The sequence below is a fragment of the Oncorhynchus gorbuscha genome, linkage group LG22, assembly GCF_021184085.1.
Source record: "Oncorhynchus gorbuscha isolate QuinsamMale2020 ecotype Even-year linkage group LG22, OgorEven_v1.0, whole genome shotgun sequence".
Taxonomy (NCBI): Eukaryota; Metazoa; Chordata; class Actinopteri; order Salmoniformes; family Salmonidae; genus Oncorhynchus; species Oncorhynchus gorbuscha.
In genome coordinates this window covers 44976061-44998691 of record NC_060194.1, presented here as the reverse complement: position 1 = coordinate 44998691, position 22631 = coordinate 44976061, and the positions used below count along the sequence as shown (strand labels likewise).

General features: G+C 44.3%; 1 protein-coding gene across 1 annotated transcript in view; it reads right to left on the bottom strand.

Moving 5' to 3' along the window:
- The window catches only part of LOC124009317 (sodium channel protein type 4 subunit alpha-like), a 143822-nt gene that overhangs the window by 13446 nt on the left and 107745 nt on the right, over positions 1-22631 (bottom strand). Inside the window, exons 18-21 of the mRNA XM_046320983.1 lie at positions 17650-18090; positions 11686-11803; positions 6958-7112; positions 6141-6314 (exon numbers count right to left, since the gene is read on the bottom strand). Of these exons, the coding sequence (XP_046176939.1) occupies positions 6141-6314; positions 6958-7112; positions 11686-11803; positions 17650-18090 (888 nt within the window). The remainder of the gene's footprint in view (positions 1-6140; positions 6315-6957; positions 7113-11685; positions 11804-17649; positions 18091-22631) is intronic.

The following is a 22631-nucleotide window of genomic DNA, read 5'->3' as shown; positions in this document are numbered from 1 at the left end:
ATGTTCAGCACGTTCGACGTGTTCTACAGCGCCTTTTAGAGAATTGTCTCTACGTAAAGGCTGAGAAGTGCTCTTTTCATGTCTCCTCCGTTACTTTTCTCGGTTCCGTTATTTCCGCTGAAGGCATTCAGATGGATTCCGCTAAGGTCCAAGCTGTCAGTGATTGGCCCGTTCCAAGGTCACGTGTCGAGTTGCAGCGCTTTTTAGGTTTCGCTAATTTCTATCGGCGTTTCATTCGTAATTTCGGTCAAGTTGCTGCCCCTCTCACAGCTCTTACTTCTGTCAAGACGTGTTTTAAGTGGTCCGGTTCCGCCCAGGGAGCTTTTGATCTTCTAAAAGAACGTTTTACGTCCGCTCCTATCCTCGTTACTCCTGACGTCACTAGACAATTCATTGTCGAGGTTGACGCTTCAGAGGTAGGCGTGGGAGCCATTCTATCCCAGCGCTTCCAGTCTGACGATAAGGTTCATCCTTGCGCTTATTTTTCTCATCGCCTGTCGCCATCTGAGCGCAACTATGATGTGGGTAACCGTGAACTGCTCGCCATCCGCTTAGCCCTAGGCGAATGGCGACAGTGGTTGGAGGGGGCGACCGTTCCTTTTGTCGTTTGGACAGACCATAAGAACCTTGAGTACATCCGTTCTGCCAAACGACTTAATGCCCGTCAAGCTCGTTGGGCGTTGTTTTTCGCTCGTTTCGAGTTTGTGATTTCTTACCGTCCGGGTAGCAAGAACACCAAGCCTGATGCCTTATCCCGTCTGTTTAGTTCTTCTGTGGCTTCTACTGATCCCGAGGGATTCTTCCTTATGGGCGTGTTGTCGGGTTAACAGTCTGGGGAATTGAAAGACAGGTTAAGCAAGCACTCACGCACACTGCGTCGCCGCGCGCTTGTCCTAGTAACCTCCTTTTCGTTCCTGTTTCCACTCGTCTGGCTGTTCTTCAGTGGGCTCACTCTGCCAAGTTAGCTGGTCATCCCGGTGTTCGAGGCACTCTTGCGTCTATTCGCCAGCGCTTTTGGTGGCCGACTCAGGAGCGTGACACGCGCCGTTTCGTGGCTGCTTGTTCGGACTGCGCGCAGACTAAGTCGGGTAACTCTCCTCCTGCCGGTCGTCTCAGACCGCTCCCCATTCCTTCTCGACCATGGTCTCACATTGCCTTAGACTTCATTACCGGTCTGCCTTTGTCTGCGGGGAAGACTGTGATTCTGACGGTTGTCGATAGGTTCTCTAAGGCGGCACATTTCATTCCCCTCGCTAAACTTCCTTCCGCTAAGGAGACGGCACAAATCATTATTGAGAATGTATTCAGAATTCATGGCCTCCCGTTAGACGCCGTTTCAGACAGAGGCCCGCAATTCACGTCACAGTTTTGGAGGGAGTTCTGTCGTTTGATTGGTGCGTCCGTCAGTCTCTCTTCCGGGTTTCATCCCCAGTCTAACGGTCAAGCAGAGAGGGCCAATCAGACGATTGGTCGCATACTACGCAGCCTTTCTTTCAGAAACCCTGCGTCTTGGGCAGAACAGCTCCCTGGGCAGAATACGCTCACAATTCGCTTCCTTCGTCTGCTACCGGGTTATCTCCGTTTCAGAGTAGTCTGGGTTACCAGCCTCCTCTGTTCTCATCCCAGCTTGCCGAGTCCAGCGTTCCCTCCGCTCAAGCGTTTGTCCAACGTTGTGAGCGCACCTGGAGGAGGGTGAGGTCTGCACTTTGCCGTTACAAGGCACAGACGGTGAGAGCCGCCAATAAACGCAGGATTAAGAGTCCAAGGTATTGTTGCGGCCAGAGAGTGTGGCTTTCCACTCGCAACCTTCCTCTTACGACAGCTTCTCGTAAGTTGACTCCGCGGTTCATTGGTCCGTTCCGTGTCTCCCAGGTCGTCAATCCTGTCGCTGTGCGACTGCTTCTTCCGCGACATCTTCGTCGCGTCCATCCTGTCTTCCATGTCTCCTGTGTTAAGCCCTTTCTTCGCACCCCCGTTCGTCTTCCCTCCCCCCTCCCGTCCTTGTCGAGAGCGCACCTATTTACAAGGTACATAAGATCATGGACATGCGTTCTCGGGGACGGGGTCACCAATACTTAGTGGATTGGGAGGGTTACGGTCCTGAGGAGAGGAGTTGGGTTCCGTCTCGGGACGTGCTGGACCGTTCACTCATCGATGATTTCCTCCGTTGCCGCCAGGATTCCTCCTCGAGTGCGCCAGGAGGCGCTCGGTGAGTGGGGGGTACTGTCATGTTTGTCATTTATTATCATGTCTTGTCCCTGTGCTCCCCATTCTATTCGTTTCCCTCTGCTGGTCTTATTTGGTTCTTTCCCTCCTTCTATCCCTCTCTCTCCCCCTCCCTCTCTCACTCTCTCGCTCTCTCTTCTCTCTATCGTTCCGTTCCTGCTCCCAGCTGTTCCTATTCCCCTAATCATCATTTAGTCTTCCCACACCTGTTCCCGATCCTTTCCCCTGATTAGAGTCCCTATTTATTCCTTTGTGTTCCGTTCCTGTCCCGTCGGTTCCTTGTTTAGTATTCACCATGCTGTGATTGCGTTTCGCCCTGTCCTGTCGTGTTTTTGCTGTGATTGTGTATCGCCCTGTCCTGTCGTGTTTTTTGCCTTCATCAGACGCTGCGTGTGAGCAGGTGTCTCTGTCAACTACGGCCTGCGCCTACCCGAAGCGACCTGCAGTCTGTGGCCGCTTCTCCAGTTATTCCCCTCTACAGACTAGAGGATTTCTGTTATTCCCTGTTTGGACTTAAATAAACTCTGTTTCTGTTAAGTCGCTTTTGGGTCCTCTTTCACCTGCATGACACGGACAGTATGAATCGCCTCAGCTCCAGCTGACTACTGACCACATACAATATATTACAGCATATTGTTGAGATGGAAAAACTACAGCGCAAAACATCAGACAGCTTAGCGTTTATTGAAATTCTACCGACACTATTTTCAAAAACGGTCGGAACAACTTTAATTCAGCCTGTCGATAACCTACGAGGAACTATAAAATACATTTACATGTGATCTTCTCTAGATAAACCTTAGAATACATGGTAGTGTGTTTCTATATACGATATAAAAGCCAAGGTCCGTTGTGCATTTTTAACTTTCAAGTGGATGGGGGGTCGGGGGGGGTTACATATTTGCTTTGAATACATTTTCTGCTGAAAAGACAATTGTTGTTTAGATTTGAAGAGTAGACGAGACGGTGGCTTTTGATATCTCAATGTGAAGCACTTTGGAGTGAGGAAACATAGAAACTTTATTGATGCAGTAGACTTTCCAACCTGGATCCCAATACTCACCTTTCACCTCACAACTACCACTTACCCTAACAGCTGCTATAGACACGTCTGTGCCGATCTGTGAACCAGCGGGTGAAATCAGAGGAAGCAAGGTAAGGTAAGGGAGATATAACCCCTAGCCCCTATGGCACTGTGGAGTAAGGTAAGGGAGATATTAAAGCTCCTAGAATATTAAGATAAGGGAGATATAGCCCCTAGAATATTAAGATAAGGGAGATATAGCCCCTAGAATATTAAGATAATGGAGATGTAGCCCCTAGAATATTAAGATAAGGGAGATATAACCCCTAGCCCCTATGGCACTGTGGAGTAAGGTAAGGGAGATTTAACCCCTAGAATATTAAGATAAGGGAGATGTAGCCCATAGAATATTAAGATAAGGGAGATATAGACCCTAGACTATTAAGGTAAGGGAGATATAGACCTTAGAATATTAAGATAAGGGAGATATAGCCCCTAGAATATTAAGGTAAACAGTGGAGATATAGACCCTAGAATATTAAGATAATGGAGATATAGCCCCTAGAATATTAAGGTAAGGGAGATATAGCCCCTAGAATATTAAGATAAGGGAGATATAGCCCCTAGAATATTAAGGTAAGGGAGATATAGCCCCTAGAATATTAAGATAAGGGAGATATAGCCCCTAGAATATTAAGATAAGGGAGATATAGCCCCTAGAATATTAAGGTAAGGGAGATATAGCCCCTAGAATATTAAGATAAGGGAGATACAGTTGAAGTCGGAAGTTTACATACACCTTAGCCAAATACATTTAAACTCAGTTTTTCACAATTCCTGACATTTCATCCTATAAAAATTCCCTGTCTTAGGTCAGTTAGGATCACCACTTTATTTTAGGAATGTGAAATGTCAGAATAATAGTAGAGAGAATGATTTATTTCAGCTTTTATTTATTTCATCACATTCCCAGTGGCTCAGAAGTTTACAAACACTCAATTAGTATTTGGTAGCATTGCCTATAAATTGTTTAACTTGGGTCTAACTTTTTGGGTAGCCTTCCACAAGCTTCCCACAATAAGTTGGGTGAATTTTGGTCCATTCCTCCTGACAAAGCTGGTGTAACTGAGTCAGGTTGTAGGCCTCCTTGCTCGCACACAAGTTTTCAGTTCTGCCCACACATTTTCTATGTGATTGAGGTCAGGGCTTTGTGATGGCCACTCCAATAGCTTGACTTTGTTGTCCTTAAGCCATTTTGCCACAACTTTGGAAGTATGCTTGAGGCCATTGTCCATTTGGAAGATCCATTTGTAACCAAGCTTTAACTTCCTGACTGATGTCCTGAGATGTTGCTTCAATATATACACATCATTTTCTGTCCTCATGAAGCCATCTATCTTGTGAAGTGCACCAGTCCCTCCTGCAGCAAAGCACCCCCACAGCATGACGCTGCCACCCCCGTGCTTCACGGTTGGGATGGTGTTCTTCAGTTTGCAAGCTTCCCCCTTTTTCCTCCAAACATAACGGTGGTCATTATGGCCAAACAATTTAACTTTTGTTTCATCAGACCAGTGGACATTTCTCCAAAAAGTATGATCTTTGTCCCCATGTGCAGTTGCAAACTGTAGTCTGGCTTTTTTATGGCAGTTTTGTAGCAGTGGCTTCTATCTTGCTGAGGGGCTTTTCATGTTATGTCGATATAGGACTTGTTTTACTGTGGATATAGATACTTTTGTTGTTCTGGGATTGATTTGCACTTTTCGCACCAAAGTACGTTCTTCTCTAGGAATCGGAACGCGTCTCCATTTCTGAGTGGTATGACGGTTGTGAAGTCCCATTGTGTTTATACATGGGAAGTCCCATTGTGTTTATACATTTATACAACTTCCCACATTTTCCTGTTGACAGACTATAGTTTTGGCGTGGTTGAAAAACAAGTTTTAATGACTCCAACCTAAGTGTATGTAAACTTCCGACTTCAACTGTACAGCCCCTAGAATATTAAGGTAAGGGAGATATAGACCCTAGAATATTACGACAAGGCAGATATAGACCCGAGAATATTAAGATAAGGGGGAATTAGCCACTAGAATATTAAGGTAAACTGTGTGGAGATATGGACCCTAGAATATTAAGAGAAGGCAGATATAGACCCGAGAATATTAAGATAAGGGAGAATTAGCCACTAGAATATTAAGGTAAACTGTGGAGATATAGATCCTAAAATATTAAGATAAGAGAGAATTAGCCACTAGAATATTAAGGTAAACTGTGTGGAGATATGGACCTGAGAATATTAAGATAAGGGAGAATTAGCCACTAGAATATTAAGGTAAACTGTGTGGAGATATGGACCCTAGAATATTAAGATAAGGGAGAATTAGCCACTAGAATATTAAGGTAAACTGTGTGGAAATATGGACCCTGTGGCGCTATCAAGATTATACTCTGTTAAAAATGTGTACTCTGTACATGCATAGAAACAGTATACAAAAACTCACGTCCACAGGTAGGTACCACGCTGTATAAATTAATCACCTTCATTTAAGTGGTACCAACTTGCAGTTAATCAGTGACCACAAGTCCTACACAACATAACATATCTGGTGGTAGCCTGCGTATAAGCGAGCCCAAACCAAGCTGGAAATAAGCAGTGTTTATGTTCAATGTCAACAAGTCAACCTTAATGAACCAAACTCACTGGAAAATAAGATGAGAGAGTACACCTCGGGTCGGGGCGATAGTTTGAAAAAATATAAGTCTGTACATAACATACAACAGCTCCCACAACCAGTCTGAAAACCACCCAAACTTTTGTTATATGCATTTAGCTACCTGCACATCTATTCTCACTGTGAACATAAACTGGGCACAACGTACGAACACTTACATCGACAATGAGGAAGTCCAGCCAACACCAAGCGTTGGTGAAGTACTTCTTGAAGCCGTAGGCAATCCATTTGAGGAACATCTCGAGGACGAATATGTAGGAGAAGACCTTATCAGCGTACTCCAAGATTACCTTCACCACTTTCCTTTTCTCAATGTAGATGTCCTCAAATGCCTAGAGCAGTGCAGGAGTGACAAGAAAGAAACCACAGATTATAACCTCTCAAGCCTTATATAAACACTAATATATTCAGCTATTGTGCTGTAAGAATAGGAATGAGCTGTTTAGTGAAATTGTAAAAAAAAAAAAAAAAGTTAAGTAAAGATTACATAATAGAAAGATCTAGAAAGAGACATTGCACGGTTTATGCCTTTTTTTATACACTTGCTTTTGAAGACACTTGGTATTAAAATTAGCACTGTAAATGTGACCCTATGAGCTGACTCTTAAAGAGGTCAGAGGTGAAGGTTGAGAGGTCAGGTAAGACTGGGGTAAGAGGTGATTGGTCTCACCAGAGCACAGCTGCTCAGCAGGATCATGAAGATGATAAAAGAGGTCAGAGGTGAAGGTTGAGAGGTCAGGTAAGACTGGGGTAAGAGGTGATTGGTCTCACCAGAGCACAGCTGCTAAGCAGGATCATGAAGATAATAAAAGAGGTCAGAGGTGAAGGTTGAGAGGTCAGGTAAGACTGGGGTAAGAGGTGATTGGTCTCACCAGAGCACAGCTGCTAAGCAGGATCATGAAGATAATAAAAGAGGTCAGAGGTGAAGGTTGAGAAGTCAGGTAAGACTAAGGGGTAAAAGGTGGTTGGTCTCACCAGAGCACCACTGCTCAGCAGGATCATGAAGATAATAAAAGTCTCGAACCAGCTGTGTTCAACAATCTGGTAACAGGTCTTCCTCAGTCTCCACCAGGCCTGACCCAGGCCCCGTGTCGTGTTGATCTCACAGCACTTACAGTGGCGAACACAGACTGAGACACAGAGACAAACAGAAGATGGCGCTGTAGAGATGGATAACTGTCGTCTTACAGGATCCTGACCAATTCTGTTATTTTGTGTTGTTTTTTTGTTGTTGTTTATTTTACGCTGATATTTTTTTGTACATAGTATTTCTGCCATCAATTTCCTATGACTGAAAACTGCTTTTGGACATCAGAACTGCGATCACTAACCTCGATTTGGATGAAGATTTTTACTTAATAATAATAATAATAATATATGCCATTTAGCAGACGCTTTTATCCAAAGCGACTTACAGTCATGTGTGCATACATTCTTCAACGAGTCGGCAGCTGTGGATGTACTGCACATCCCGTAACCAGGCCCTAATCCCCAGGACTCGAGAGGAAGAGACGGCGTAACAGTGGCAAACGAGTGGGTTCCCTGATGAAACTACGTGGACGAGGAAATTAACTGTCTCTACATTCCATTCTATTGCCGGACGTACAATCGCTAAAGAACAAACTGTACATGCTCTGTTTGAGACTATCCCATCAACGGGACCTAAAGAAGTGTAATATCCTATGTTTCTCGGCATCAAGGCTGAACAAGAACATGGATAAAATACTCTAGCTGTTTTCTCTATGAATCATCAAGACCGAACGGAAGCTTCGAGTAACATTAAGGGGGAGGTGTGTGTCGCTTTGTTAACAACAGCTGGTGCGCAATCTCTAATGTTAAGGTAGAGTACCTCATGATAAGCTGTAGACCACGATCTCTAATATTAAGGTGGTCTCAAGGTTTTGCTCGCCTGAGGTAGAGTACCTCATGATAAGATGTAGACCACAATCTCTAATATTAAGGTGGTCTCAAGGTTTTGTAAAGCTCTCCCTTGCCTTCCATTTGGCAACTCTGACCATAACTATATCCTCCTGATTCCTGCTTACAAGAAAAAAACAAATCAGGAAGTACCAGTGATGCACTCAACACAGAAGTGGTCAGATGTAGCAGATGCTAAGTTACAGGACTGTTTAGCTAGCACAGACTGGAAGTGCATCGACGACATCGTTCCCACAGTGAACGTATATACATGTGCCAACCAGAAGCCATGGATAACAGGCAACATCCGCACAGAAGTAAAGGCTAGACCTACCACTTTCAAGGAGCGGGACACTAATGCGGACACTTATATGAAAGCCCGCTACAACCTCCAACGAGCCATCAAACAGTCAAAACATCAATATGGGACTAAAATCAAATCCTACTCTGCCAGCTCTGACTCTCATCAGATGTGGTAAGGCTTGCAAACTATCACGGATTACAAAGGGATACCCAGCCACGAGCTGTCCAGTGATGATAGCCTACCAGACAAGCTACATTCCTTCTATGCTCACTTCGAGGCAAGCAACACTGAAGCATGCATGAGAGCACCAGCTATTCCGGATGACTGTGTGATCTCGCTCTCCGTAGCCAATGTGAGTAAGACCTTTAAACAGGTTAACATTCACAAGGCCGCCGGGCCAGATGGATTACCAGGATGCGTACTCAGAGCATGCTCTGACCAGCTGGCAAGTGTCTTCACTGATATTTTCAACCTCTTCCTGACCGAGTCTGTAATATCTACATGTTTGAAGCAGACCACCATAGTCCCTTCAACCAAGAATGCCAAGGTAACTTGTCTAAATGACTATCGCCCCGTAGCACTCACATCTGTAGCCATGAAATGTTTTGAAAGGCTGGTCATGGCTCACAAACAGATCCACAGATGACACAATCTCAATCGCACTCCACACTGCCCTTTCCCACCTGGACAAGAGGAACACCTAGGTGGGAATGCTGTTCATTGACTACAGCTCAGCGTTCAACACCATTGTGTGCTCAAAGCTCATCACTAAGCTAAGGACCCTGGTACTGAACACCTCCTGAACACCTCCAACTGGATCCGGGACTTCCTGATGAGTTGCCCTCAAGTGGTGGGGGGGGGCCCATCAGCTGAATCTCAACGATGCTTAGTCCCCTCCTGTACTCCCTGTTCCCCTACGACTGTGTGGCAGCGCATGACTTTAGGCTTGCCATAACAAATGGGTTGACATTTCAGCTTTTCATTTTTTATTAATTTGTAGAAATTTAGAAAAACAATTATACCACTTTGACAATATGGGCTATGTGTGTATGTGTAGGCCAAATATTTATACATTTTAAATTCAGGCTGTAAAAATGTAAGGGGTGTGAATCCTTTCTAAAGGCACTGTATGAAGAGTGCATATCTACCCCCTGCACATCAATACTGGTACCGGTGTATATAGCCAAGTGTTTGCTACTCATAGTTAAGTGATTTAGCAGATGCTCTTATCCAAATTGACTTACTAGCGCTATTAGGGTTAAGTGTGTTGCTCAAGGGCACATCAACAGATTTGTCAACTCAGGGATTCGAACCAACAAACTTTCGGTTACGGGCATAACGCTTTTAACCGCTAGGCTACCCTGCCCCCCTTATTGTTTTTCTATGATTTCTATTTTATTCTCTCTGTTGGGAATGGCTTCCCCATCCCAGGAAGCAATTCACTGTTAGTCTACAGTCGTGGCCAAACGTTTTGAGAATGACACAAATATACATTTTCAGAAAGTTTGCTGCTTCAGTGTCTTTAGATATTTTTGTCAGATGTTACTATGGAATTCTGAAGTATAATTGCAAGCATTTCATACGTGTCAAAGGCTTTTTATTGACAATCACATGAAGTTGATGCAAAGAGTCAATATTTGCAGTGTTGACCCTTCTTTTTCAAGACCTCTGCAATCCGCCCTGTAATGCTGTCAATTAACTTCTGGGCCACATCCTGACTGATGGCAGCCCATTCTTGCATATTCAATGCTTGGAGTTTGACATAATTTGTGGGATTCTGTTTGTCCACCCGCCTCTTGAGGATTGACCACAAGTTCTCAATGGGATTAAGGTCTGGGGAGTTTTCTGGCCATGGACCCAGAATATCGACGTTTTGTTCCCCGAGTCACTTAGTTATCACTTTTGCCTTGTGGAAAGGTGCTCCATTATGCTGGAAAAGGCATTGTTTGTCACCAAACTGTTCCTGGATGGTTGGGAGAAATTGCTCTCGGAGGATGTGTTGGTACCATTCTTCATTCATGGCTGTGTTCTTAAGCAAAATTGTGAGTGAGCCCACTCCCTTGGCTGAGAAGCAACCCCACACATGAATGGTCTCAGGATGCTTTACTGTTGGCATGACACAGTAATAAATAATAATAAATGCCATTTAGCAGACGCTTTTATCCAAAGCGACTTACAGTCATGTGTGCATACATTCTACGTATGGGTGGTCCCGGGGATTGAACCCACTACCCTGGCGTTACAAGCGCCATGCTCTACCAACTGAGCTACAGAAGGACCACACAGGACTCACGGTAGCGCTCACCTTGTCTTCTCCCTGGACAAGCTTTTATCCGGATGCCACAAACAATCGGAGAGGGGATTCCTCAGAAAAAAATGACTTTACCCCAGTCCTCAGCAGAATATCAGTCTGTCCCTGATGTTTTTCCTGGAGAGAAGTTGCTTCTTTGCTGCCCTTCTTGACACCAGGCCATTCTACAAAAGTCTTTGCCTCACTGTGCGTGCAGATGCACTCACACCTGCCTGCTGCCATTCCTGAGCAAGCTCTGTACTGGTGGTGCCCCAATCCCACAGTTGAATCAACTTTAGGAGACGGTCCTGGCGTTTGCTGGACTTTTTTGGGCGCCCCGTAGCCTTCTTCACAACAATTGAACCGCTCTCCTTGAAGTTCTTGATGGTCCGATAAATGGGTGATTTAGGTACAATCTTACTGGCAGCAATATCTTTGCTTGTGAAGCCCTTTTTGTGCAAAACAATGATGACGGCACGTGTGTCCTTGCAGGTCACTATGGTTGACAGAGGAAGAACAATGATTCCAAGCACCACCCTCATTTTGAAGCTTCCAGTCTGTTATTTAAAACTCAATCAGCATGACAGAGTGATCTCCAGCCCTGTCCTCATCAACACTCACACCTGTGTTAACGAGAGAATCACTGACATGATGTCAGCTGGTCCTTTTGTTGCAGGGCTGAAATGCATGGCAAAGAGGGACTTTGCAATTAATTGCAATTCATCTGATCACTCTTCATAACATTCTGGAATATATGCAAATTGCCATCATACAAACTGTGGCAGCAGACTTTGTGAAAATGAATATTTGTGTAATTCTCAAAACTTTTGTCCACAACTGTACACCTGTTGTTTACCAAGCATGTGTCACATACAAATAGATTTGATACTTTAAAAGATTAAATGTCTTTAAAAATATATTTTTGCTTGGGTGCTGCAACACAGACTGAGGCAGAGAGAAACAGATATACTTTAATAAATCACTTAACTCACAGACAGACAGACAGACAGACAGACAGACAGACAGACAGACAGACAGACAGACAGACAGACAGACAGACAGACAGACAGACAGACAGACAGACAGACAGACAGACAGACAGACAGACAGACAGACAGACAGACAGACAGACAGACAGACAGACAGACAGACAGAGATAATCATGAGGATCTTGCATACAGTAGCTACGTACATTCAGGGAAACATTCATCTGGCTCCATAACATCGTCAGCCGTCTCAGAGAAGTCATCCTCTTCCTCCCCTGGCTTCCGCAAGTCCACCGTGCTGCCTTCTGATAGGCTCACTTTTTCCTGCAACACGGGAACAAGGAAGTCACACCAGGAAGTCACGTCACACCATATTCATTCCTGTTTTGTCCATCCCCATAGAAAGACATATTCATCAGACTCAAGATACTTCTCGGCACACTAAGAAACGTAAACACACTAAATCTCTTGACTGCATTAGTGAGTACTGTTTATAAAACAGCCCATTCACATAGGCCTGTTTGAAGGATGTATTAATAACATTAATCTGTGACATTTCTGTGACATAAAGTGCACACATCAATCATTGAGTCGACACATACATTTCAACCGTTAAATGGTCAGAGTTGACTTCCTGAACGGCGTAATTCTATGTCTTCGATCTGTCATCCAGACCTAGGTTCAAGTATCATTCCAAATACTGTATCTGGGCTTGATTGGGTTTGATTGGCTTAATAGACAAACATAATAGTCCCAAAATGTCAAACCCCGCCCATCTGGCACTCCAGACAGGGCTAAAATAAATGCTGGAAGTATTTGAAAGTTAGGGTTCAGAGTTCAGGCTGTGCTGTGCTGTAATCTAATGCTACAGTAAGGGTTCAGAGTTCAGGCTGTGCTGTGCTGTAATCTAATGCTACATTAAGGGTTCAGAGTTCAGGCTGTGCTGTGCTGTAATGTAATGCTACATTAAGGGTTCAGAGTTCAGGCTGTGCTGTAATCTAATGCTACATTAAGGGTTCAGAGTTCAGGCTGTGCTGTGCTGTAATGTAATGCTACATTAAGGGTTCAGAGTTCAGGCTGTGCTGTAATCTAATGCTACAGTAAGGGTTCAGAGTTCAGGCTGTGCTGTAATCTAATGCTACAGTAAGGTTTCGGGGATCAGGTTGTGCCGTGACCTCTGCCTTCCTATCACCAGGAAGTCTTAGTCCAGGTTTGATGAGATTTCACTGTGTAGTAATGGAAACATATTTCACACGCGTTACTGGGATTATTGGGACAGAGGTGCTGCTGAAATCCAATAAAACGAGAGTGTAATCCAGCATTAAAGAATGTGTGTGTGTGTGTGTGTGTGTGTGTGTGTGTGTGTGTGTGTGTGTGTGTGTGTGTGTGTGTGTGTGTGTGTGTGTGTGTGTGTGTGTGTGTGTGTGTGTGTGTGTGTGTGTGTGTGTGTGTGTGTGTGTGTGTGTGTGTGTGTGTGTGTGAGAACTGGAGACACAGGATTATTGTCGGTATCATTCTTAGGGCTGAAAGAGGAACAGAGAGAATCTGCTCTGGCAGCATTTCGATAGAATCAGTGTTATACTATGGTCAATAGTAAAGGATCAGGGATGATCACTTCACCAACATCAGTGCGCGCGCACACACACACACACACACACACACACACACACACACACACACACACACACACACACACACACACACACACACACACACACACACACACACACACACACACACACACACACACACAAAGTGTGAAAAAATATATATATATAAAAATAAAACCATTTGTTTCTAACTACTGATGTCAGATAACTACTGATGTCAGATAACTACTGATGTCAGATAACTACTGATGTCAGATAAACTACTGATGTCAGATAAACTACTGATGTCAGATAAACTACTGATGTCAGATAACTACTGATGTCAGATAACTACTGATGTCAGATAAACTGCCAGATAAACTGCCAGATAAACTACTGATGTCAGATAAACTACTGATGTCAGATAAACTACTGATGTCAGATAACGACTGATGTCAGATAACGGCTGATGTCAGATAGACTACTGATGTCAGATAGACTACTGATGTCAGATAAACTACTGATGTCAGATAAACTACTGATGTCAGATAAACTACTGATGTCAGATGAACTGCCAGATAAACTGCTAGATGCCAGATAAACTGCTAGATGCCAGATAAACTGCTAGATGCCAGATAAACTGCTAGATGCCAGATAAGCTGCTGATGTCAGATAAACTGCCAGATAAACTGTTAGATGCCAGATAAACTGCTAGATGCCAGATAAACTGCTAGATGCCAGATAAACTGCTAGATGCCAGATAAGATGCCAGATAAGCTGCCAGATAAACTGCTAGATGCCAGACAGGCTGCTAGATGCCAGATAAACTGCTAGATGCCAGATAAACTGCTAGATGCCAGATAGGCTGCTAGATGCCAGATAGGCTGCTAGATGCCAGATAGGCTGCTAGATGGCTTTTTTTTCTTCTAATTTCCATTTTGCCAAGAAGCCTCTAATTTTGGAGAGGAGAGGGCAGGGAGCAGGGCACGCCAGGGAAAGAGGGCACGAGGAGAAGGCCAGACTGCTACCCGGCCGCCACGGCAACCACCCCTGCCCACCCCGCTCTGGCGTCCAGCCTACCCCACCGCACCATGCCCAGCTCCCCCCGCCCCACCCTGCCGTGCCAACCCCGCTCTGCTCTGTCCACTCGGACTATTTAATCTGCAGGGCCTGAGCAGCACTACCACTACAGTTCTATAGCTCTACAATTTAACATCTGCCCCACTGCAGACTGATGCTGCCTGCCAACCCTGCATCAGGGATTTAAAGGAAGAGAGGGATGAGGGAGAGAAAGAGAGCGAGAGAGCGAAAGATAAAGAGAGAGAGAGGGAAAGGAAGAGAGATATAGAGAGCGAAAGAGATAGAGAGAGAGAGGGACAGACAGGCAGAGAGACAGACACGATTGACTCAATGAGGGGCTTAAGGCTTAATGCCGAGGGAAATACACACTGTAGTAGGTGACATTGTGTTAATTACCTAATATAATTCAATCTAAGAGAAGCAAAAAGCCACTTTCAGTAATTTAATGTGAGACCGTTTTCTTTGCAGCCTAGCGCTGTGCTTTCTGAGAAGATGTTTTCAGGCTCAATCACATCTGAAGGCCCTGGCAGACTGTCTGTCTGTCTGTCCGTCCGTCCGTCCGTCCGTCCGTCCGTCCGTCCGTCCGTCCGTCCGTCCGTCCGTCCGTCCGTCCGTCCGTCCGTCCGTCTGTCTGTGAACGCCAACTAGTATCAACTCGCAACACAACCCACAGAGACCAGATACAGACGGGGGTTTTTCAAAGCAGCATTCCACTAGTTTCTACATTATGCACTTGGCGATAATGTCATGATAGAGTCTGCCAGTGTAGAGAGTGAAAATACTCTAGTTCCATCAGATTTTTATCATCATTCAACTTGTGTCTCATCATTCAGCTACAATCCATTTCTAGCACACACACACACATGCTTTTCTTTCTCACTATTCACCCTCTGGTCTTTGGACGTCAGGGGGCTAAAGAATTTGGCTTAGCACCTAAAACCCTCACAATTTTTTTTTTAAATGCACAATTGAGAGCGATCCTGTCGGGCTGTATCACCGCCTGGTACGGCAACTGCACCGCCCACAACCGCAAAGCTCTCCGGAAGGTGGTGCGGTCTGCACAACGAATCACCGGGGCAAACTTCCCGCCCTCCTGGACACCTACCTCCTGGACACTCTGGGGCTCCCGAGTGGCGCAGTGGTTTAAGACACTGCCTCTCAGTGCAAGAGGTGTCACTGCAGTCCCTGGTTTGAATTCAGACTGCACCACATCCGGCTGTGATTGGGAGTCCCATAGGGCGGTGCACAATTGGCCCAGCGTTGTCCTGGGTAGGCCATCATTGTAAATAAGAATTTGTTCTTAACTGACTTGCCTAGTTAAATCAAATAAATAAATCTGGTTGCAAAGCAACCTTTTTTTTTGTCCAGATGAAACCAGTCTGTCAAAAGTTGCTAGCTCATGTCTAAAGTCTCAACCTAAATACACACTGCAATTCCAAACCACAAAACTTCTTTGCTTTGATTTGAAACCTAACGATACAACACCTTGCCTTTAGCTAACGGCTAAAATGTTTTGTTTTTGACTTTATCATTCGAATTCTATTAACAAGAGGCTCCACATGGATTCCTGCTATTTCCAACCACTAAATGAGCAACTCCTCCGTAAATCCAGCTGCATATTGAACGTTGAGATTGCCGAAAGGCCAGTATCTTTTGCAATGACGTAGTGGCAAGAAGCGGAATGTCAGCTAAACAGACTGGTACCCAGACTAGAGATAGTCAATACCCTCAAGATCCCTTTTGCCAAAAATGTTTTGGTACAGAAAACATTGGTACAGAAACGGTATGAACAATTGAATACAGCCCAACCATATTGGTGTATAGCGTTGCGTAGCGATTATGTAACTAAATCTGTGTCCTGTCTCCAGGGATCACCTTGTATGCCTGGTTCACAGATTTACCGGATTATATATCCGGAATGCCGCCATTCTCTGCTCCGCATCCATCTATTCTATAGTACTACCCACTTCCTGCAATCTACCATATGACCCGCCCTCTGCAGCTCATTGATCCCTGTCACTTTTGAGTGACATGAGCAGCTGCCAATCTGGTACAGTACACCATGGCACTGATGTGTAAGTGTATCTAGGATTACTAGTGGGACTCGGGACTGGGGAGGTTTAGGACTGGGGAGGCTCTGGACTGGGGAGGCTCTGGACTGGAGAGGCTCTGGACTGGGGAGGCTCTGGACTGGGGAGGCTCTGAACTGGGGAGGCTCTGGACTGGAGAGGCTCTGGACTGGGAAGGTTTAGGACTGGGAAGGTTTAGGACTGGGGACGCTCTGGACTGGGGAGGCTCTGGACTGGGGAGGCCCAGGACTGGGGAGGCTCAGGACTGGGGAGGCTCAGGACTGGGGAGGCTCTGGACTGGGGAGGCTCAGGACTGGGGAGGCTCAGGACTGGGGAGGCTCAGGACTGGGGAGGCTCTGGACTGGGGAGGCTCAGGACTGGGGAGGCTCAGGACTGGGGATGCTCGGGATTGTGTGTTTCACCATAAAAGTCCTATGACCAAGTTCAAGTTAGTATAGTTATATACACAGTGGGATCAGATATGACTGACAGCCTTGATGAAGATGAGCATTAATACAATTGTTCAGAGAAAGACATTTTGTTTAAAAAGTAATAGTTTTTTTCCAGAAAAAACAAGGCAGGGGTCAAAATGATTGATAGTTCTAAAGAAGTATGCAATATTCCTAGCATGCTAATCTCTACATCAAGCTTGGGACTGGATGCCTTTTGCAGTTCGTTTTGGTTGTGTTTCAGGTTATTTTGACATGCTAACCTCTCACCATTACCAATAACAGGGGAGGTTAGCATGTCAAAACAAATTGAAACACAACCGAAACGAACTGTAAAATGCATCCAGTCCCAAACTCGATGTAGAGATTAGCATGTCTTGGGGGGGATCTTTGACCCTCTGTAAGTTTCTCAGTCATCATTATTTACATTTCATTCCGGATGATCTGTATTCCTGGTAGCAGCCACATGAATGTTGAAGTGTTTAGAAACGTATTCTATGTCTCATTGACAATGAAAGTGATTCCAAAATGACACAATACATTATTTATGTCCTTCTGTAGCTCAGTTGGTAGAGCATGGCGCTTGTAACGCCAGGGTAGTGGGTTCGATTCCCAGGACCACCCATACGTAGAATGTATGCACACATGACTGTAAGTCGCTTTGGATAAAAGCGTCTGCTAAATGGCATATATTATTTATCATTCATTTCTATTGGGCATAAAATAATATGAAACACAACCAAGGCAAACAGCAAATGCATCCAACAAGTTTGTAGAGTCACAAGCTAAACGTTTGACTCCTTTATTTATAAGAATCTTTAGGGGTGTCAATTGTTTAAAGATATATATTTCTCCAAGCAATTGTATTAGCATAAAATAATATAATTTAAAACGTTACTTTGGAATTTAAAAAAACTTTACTTTAGAATAAAAACACGTGCTTCCTTATTAGTGTGATGTATAATTTGTGCAAAAAGGTTTACCGCTTTGTTGTCCTCGTCCTCTGACGACTCCGTCTCCTCCTCCACCTCTCCTTCCTCAGGGAACTCCACGTCCGACTCCCCTGGAGCGATGGGCACACTGATGGTCAGGTTGGGGTTGGTCATGTAGCTGTCGTCGTCCGGGACCTTCTCTCCGTAGCGTCCGATCACCCCTACCACCCCGACCCCCACCCCACCGTTACTCTCCACGTGATTCGCTACGGGTGTCAGCTTCACAGAAATCTGAACATCTTTAGTCATGAGACGTCTCTTCTTCAGGTTTCCGTTGAATAAGTCGGTGACGTTCCTCATCAGCCAGGCAAACCCCGTGTGGATGCGGGCGACGGCGATCTGGATGTTGTTCATCTCTCCGTCTTCGTCGGGAGCTGACAGGTTGTCTGAGCTGAACGAGCTGAGCAGCAGGGCCAAGAACAGGTTCAGCACCTGGGATGAAAGAGGAAAAGGAGATCAGTATAATGGAACCACACAAAATGGGACAAATTGGTGTATTTTGATCATGTTCAAATTATATAGAAGCAGATCGGAGGTTGAGGCCTTCTTTAAGACCCTTTGACCCAAGACAATGGTTTCGTCATCAGAATCAAATCCTATAGACAGAGGATTAACCCACCGTTCAAATGCATACATGTTTAACGCGTAACACGGATCCAAGCAGCATCCCATCTGATCTCCAGTAATCTGCCTGCTCAGAGAGCACTCGAGCTACTTGTCATCTAGGCTCCAGATACCTCTGCATTGTGTGTGGGACATAACCAGTTGGTGTGGGATTATCTGCTCATTGAGATGGGGGGCATGAACATGATCTGAGCAGATTCTTGTTGATGGGTGCTCTTTGACCTCCTTGCACCTAAGCAATTTGTTGCTTGTGAACCCTAGAGATCAGCCGGGATACACCGTCTTCATGTGATTCATGTGTTTAGAGAGAGGGAGGGTTTCTGTCAGTCTGACCATGTACTGCCCAGAGGAGAGCTGGAGGAATCTGGTGGTCAAGCTCGTCATATATAGCGCCCTTTATAACTAGCTTCATAACATCGTATACTGTTGTCCATAATGCAAAAAAATAACAAATAAAAATGCAGACGTTATTTTAACATCAAAATAATTCCTGGGTAACAATTGAGTACTTTACTGTAATAGTTTTCCATTTTTATGGACAAAAAAATGTGTAGCAATGTTGCTAGGACTGTCTGTGAGTGGTCTGAGTGGGGAAGGGAAAGCCAGCTAAAAACAATCTTTTTATTTTTTTGGGCAGAGAGGTTTTGGAACCTCTCTTCGTTATCTGATCTATTCATTTACTGCCTGGTGACGTCACCTGGCAACCCGAGCACTCCACTCATGCAAAAATCTGCCAATTAAAAAGTCCTGTGGAGATTGTATGTTTAACCAGCAACTAATCAAATAGTTGAAAAATCACAGATTTGTTTCTGAGCATGTGGATAGGATTCATTAAGAAGTTGGCCTTTAATGACGTTGGGAAAGTAAAGGACAACGGAACAAGTGTTTGACTTGTGTCCAACAGGATTTGACTTTCTTAAAGCCTGACATGGTTTTAAAACAGTGAACTGATCACGGGTAGGTCAATCCTGTATATTGGGGGCATTGGACTGTTTAACTATAAAATAGAGTTCTTTGGCCGAGCACACCTGTGGTGGGTTTGACGTCTGAATGAAAAACCGTGAGGCCGAAAAGAACCCATACCTACTGTAAAATAGGGTGGATCTTTGATGCTATCAGGTATCTGCTTCCATTGGTCTTCCACATGAACTTTACCCAGTACCAAGCCATTTCTTTACCCAAAAACCTGGTTGCCTGGTTGAAACTTGACCGCAAGTGGATCTTCCAGCAAGATAATAACCACAAGCACACGTCAAAATCCACAAAGAAATAGTTAATTGACCACAAAAATCAGTCTCTGGGTCTTGAAACCCGTTGAAAACCGGTGTTTTTTGAATTGAAGTCCATAAGAACAGACAAAAGATATCAAGGAACTGGAAATATGGAGGAATGAACTGAGGTCTTTCCCAATGTGTTCTCCAATCTCATGAAACATTTTAGAAAAGGAGAGGTATTCCCCCTTTTTGAGAGGAAAAAACATATTACTTCTTCAACTAAATCTCCTTCTCTCTGAGCATGTGTATTAGTATGATATAATATAATTTCCTTTTTATTTTTTTCAAACATTTTATACAATAGCTCAGTATTTGAAGTATTTGTTTTATACAGTCATTTGTGTTCATCTTTATCAATAAATTTGGACACTGCATGTGGTTTGGAAATGACATGCGAAAGCAAGAGCCAAAACCCAGTGCATCTGTGTGAAAACCCAGTGAGTCTGTGTGAAAACCCAGTGAGTCTGTGTGAAAACCCAGTGAGTCTGTGTGAAAACCCAGTGAGTCTGTGTGAAAACCCAGTGAGTCTGTGTGAAAACCCAGTGAGTCTGTGTGAAAACCCAGTGAGTCTGTGTGAAAACCCAGTGAGTCTGTGTGAAAACACAGTGAGTCTGTGTGAAAACCCAGTGAGTCTGTGTGAAAACCCAGTGAGTCTGTGTGAAAACCCAGTGAGTCTGTGTGAAAACCCAGTGAGTCTGTGTGAAAACCCAGTGAGTCTGTGTGAAAACACAGTGAATCTGTGTGAAAACCCAGTGAATCTGTGCCGGTCACTCGTTCTCCTTTGGATTTAGCCTGCCTGTGTCCTGGATTACACAAAATGGTTCCCTCCGACTTTACTGCAGTCCACTAACGGCAGAAAATGGTACTCAACTTGTACTCGCTCGTAACATCCGTTTTTTTTTTAAGTGCCGCTTTTTTATTTTATTTTTTATCTTAATTTAATTAAATAATGAAATGAAAGAAAAAATAATTAACAATATCTCAAGGGGAAAAAACATGAGAAAATGTTGAATGAATAATAATAATACTACGTTTCAAAATGACCCCAGTGATATGGAAAATAGTTGAGGTATGGGACTGGAGAAATGTAACCACTCTTCATTGACAGAGCTATGCATGCAGAGACTGATCATCAATGATGTTAAATATATAGTTCTAACCATGTTATGAGGCTATACAACGTTTATTTACAAACATTGGAGCAAAACAAGTTTATTTGTTGAGTTCTGATGGGATACGACAGTTGAACTAAGCTCTTGAAGCATTTACAAGTTCTATTCTTCAAGGATAAATTGGTATATATCCTTAATTTATAAATTCACAAATAAATGTAGCAACATACGGATTGTCCCTTTAAAGACTTAATTTAGCTCTGTCATGTACTCTATCCAGCAGCACATCAAGCTGAAGCTCTGTCGTGTACTCTATCCAGCAACACATCAAGCTGAAGCTCTGTCGTGTACTCGATCCAGCAGCACATCAAGCTGAAGCTCTGTCGTGTACTCTATCCAGCAACACATCAAGCTGAAGCTCTGTCATGTACTCTATCCAGCAGCACATCAAGCTGAAGCTCTGTCATGTACTCTATCCAGCAGCACATCAAGCTGAAGCTCTGTCATGTACTCCATCCAGCATCACATCAAGCTGAGGCTCTGTCAGGTACTCCATCCAGCAGCACATCAAGCTGAAGCTCTGTCATGTACTCTATCCAGCAGCACATCAAGCTGAAGCTCTGTCATGTACTCCATCCAGCAGCACATCAAGCTGAAGCTCTGTCATGTACTCCATCCAGCAGCACATCAAGCTGAAGCTCTGTCATGTACTCTATCCAGCAGCACATCAAGCTGAAGCTCTGTCAGGTACTGCATCCAACAGCACATCAAGCTGAAGCTCTGTCAGGTACTCCATCCAGCAGCACATCAAGCTGAAGCTATGTCAGGTACTCTATCCAGCAGTACATCAAGCTGAAGCTCTGTCATGTACTCTATCCAGCAGCACATCAAGCTGAAGCTCTGTCAGGTACTCCATCCAGCAGCACATCAAGCTGAAGCTCTGTCATGTACTCTATCCAGCAGCACATCAAACTGAAGCTCTGTCAGGTACTCTATCCAGCAGCACATCAAGCTGAAGCTCTGTCATGTACTCTATCCAGCAGCACATCAAGCTGAAGCTCTGTCATGTACTCTATCCAGCAGCACATCAAGCTGAAGCTCTGTCAGGTACTCTATCCAGCAGCACATCAAGCTGAAGCTCTGTCATGTACTCTATCCAGCAGCACATCAAGCTGAAGCTCTGTCATGTACTCTATCCAGCAGCACATCAAGCTGAAGCTCTGTCATGTACTCTATCCAGCAGCACATCAAGCTGAAGCTCTGTCAGGTACTCCATCCAGCAGCACATCAAGCTGAAGCTCTGTCATGTACTCTATCCAGCAGCACATCAAGCTGAAGCTCTGTCATGTACTCTATCCAGCAGCACATCAAGCTGAAGCTATGCTAAATGAAAATGGATGAATGAATGACAGAAATGCTGCTAGCCGTCTGGCCGGCCGGCCGAGCAGCCACTGGTTGTCTGGAGTTCTGAGAAAAAAGGTTTTGATCTCTTCTCATTAAATGATAGTTTCCAGGACACAGATGGACAACAAAGCAACATCTGGGTGGCTCAACCAAAACTGCGTTGCTGTGGCGCCAAGTGACAGCAGTTGTGTACAAACAGAGCCCGTTACTTGGATTAAATGTTTTGGCGTTTTTTTTATAAACAGTTCCAATTCTGTGCCCTTGCATTACGAAAGGCTTTTTGTTTCATACTACAAAACTAAACTGTCAATACTTGCCGAGCCCGGATATTATACAGTACTGTAGCTAGCTACCACGCCGTGCTGTAACGTTCCAACGCCACCTCACATGTTCAACCCATTAAAATACCTAATTTATTACCACTGGATAAAACATTTAAGCCTGAAGTGGACGTTCTGCCGTTATAAATATGATATATATAATATAACATATATAATATATATATATATATTATATGTTATAAATTCTACAAACGCCACTCCAGTGTGGATATGCTTGT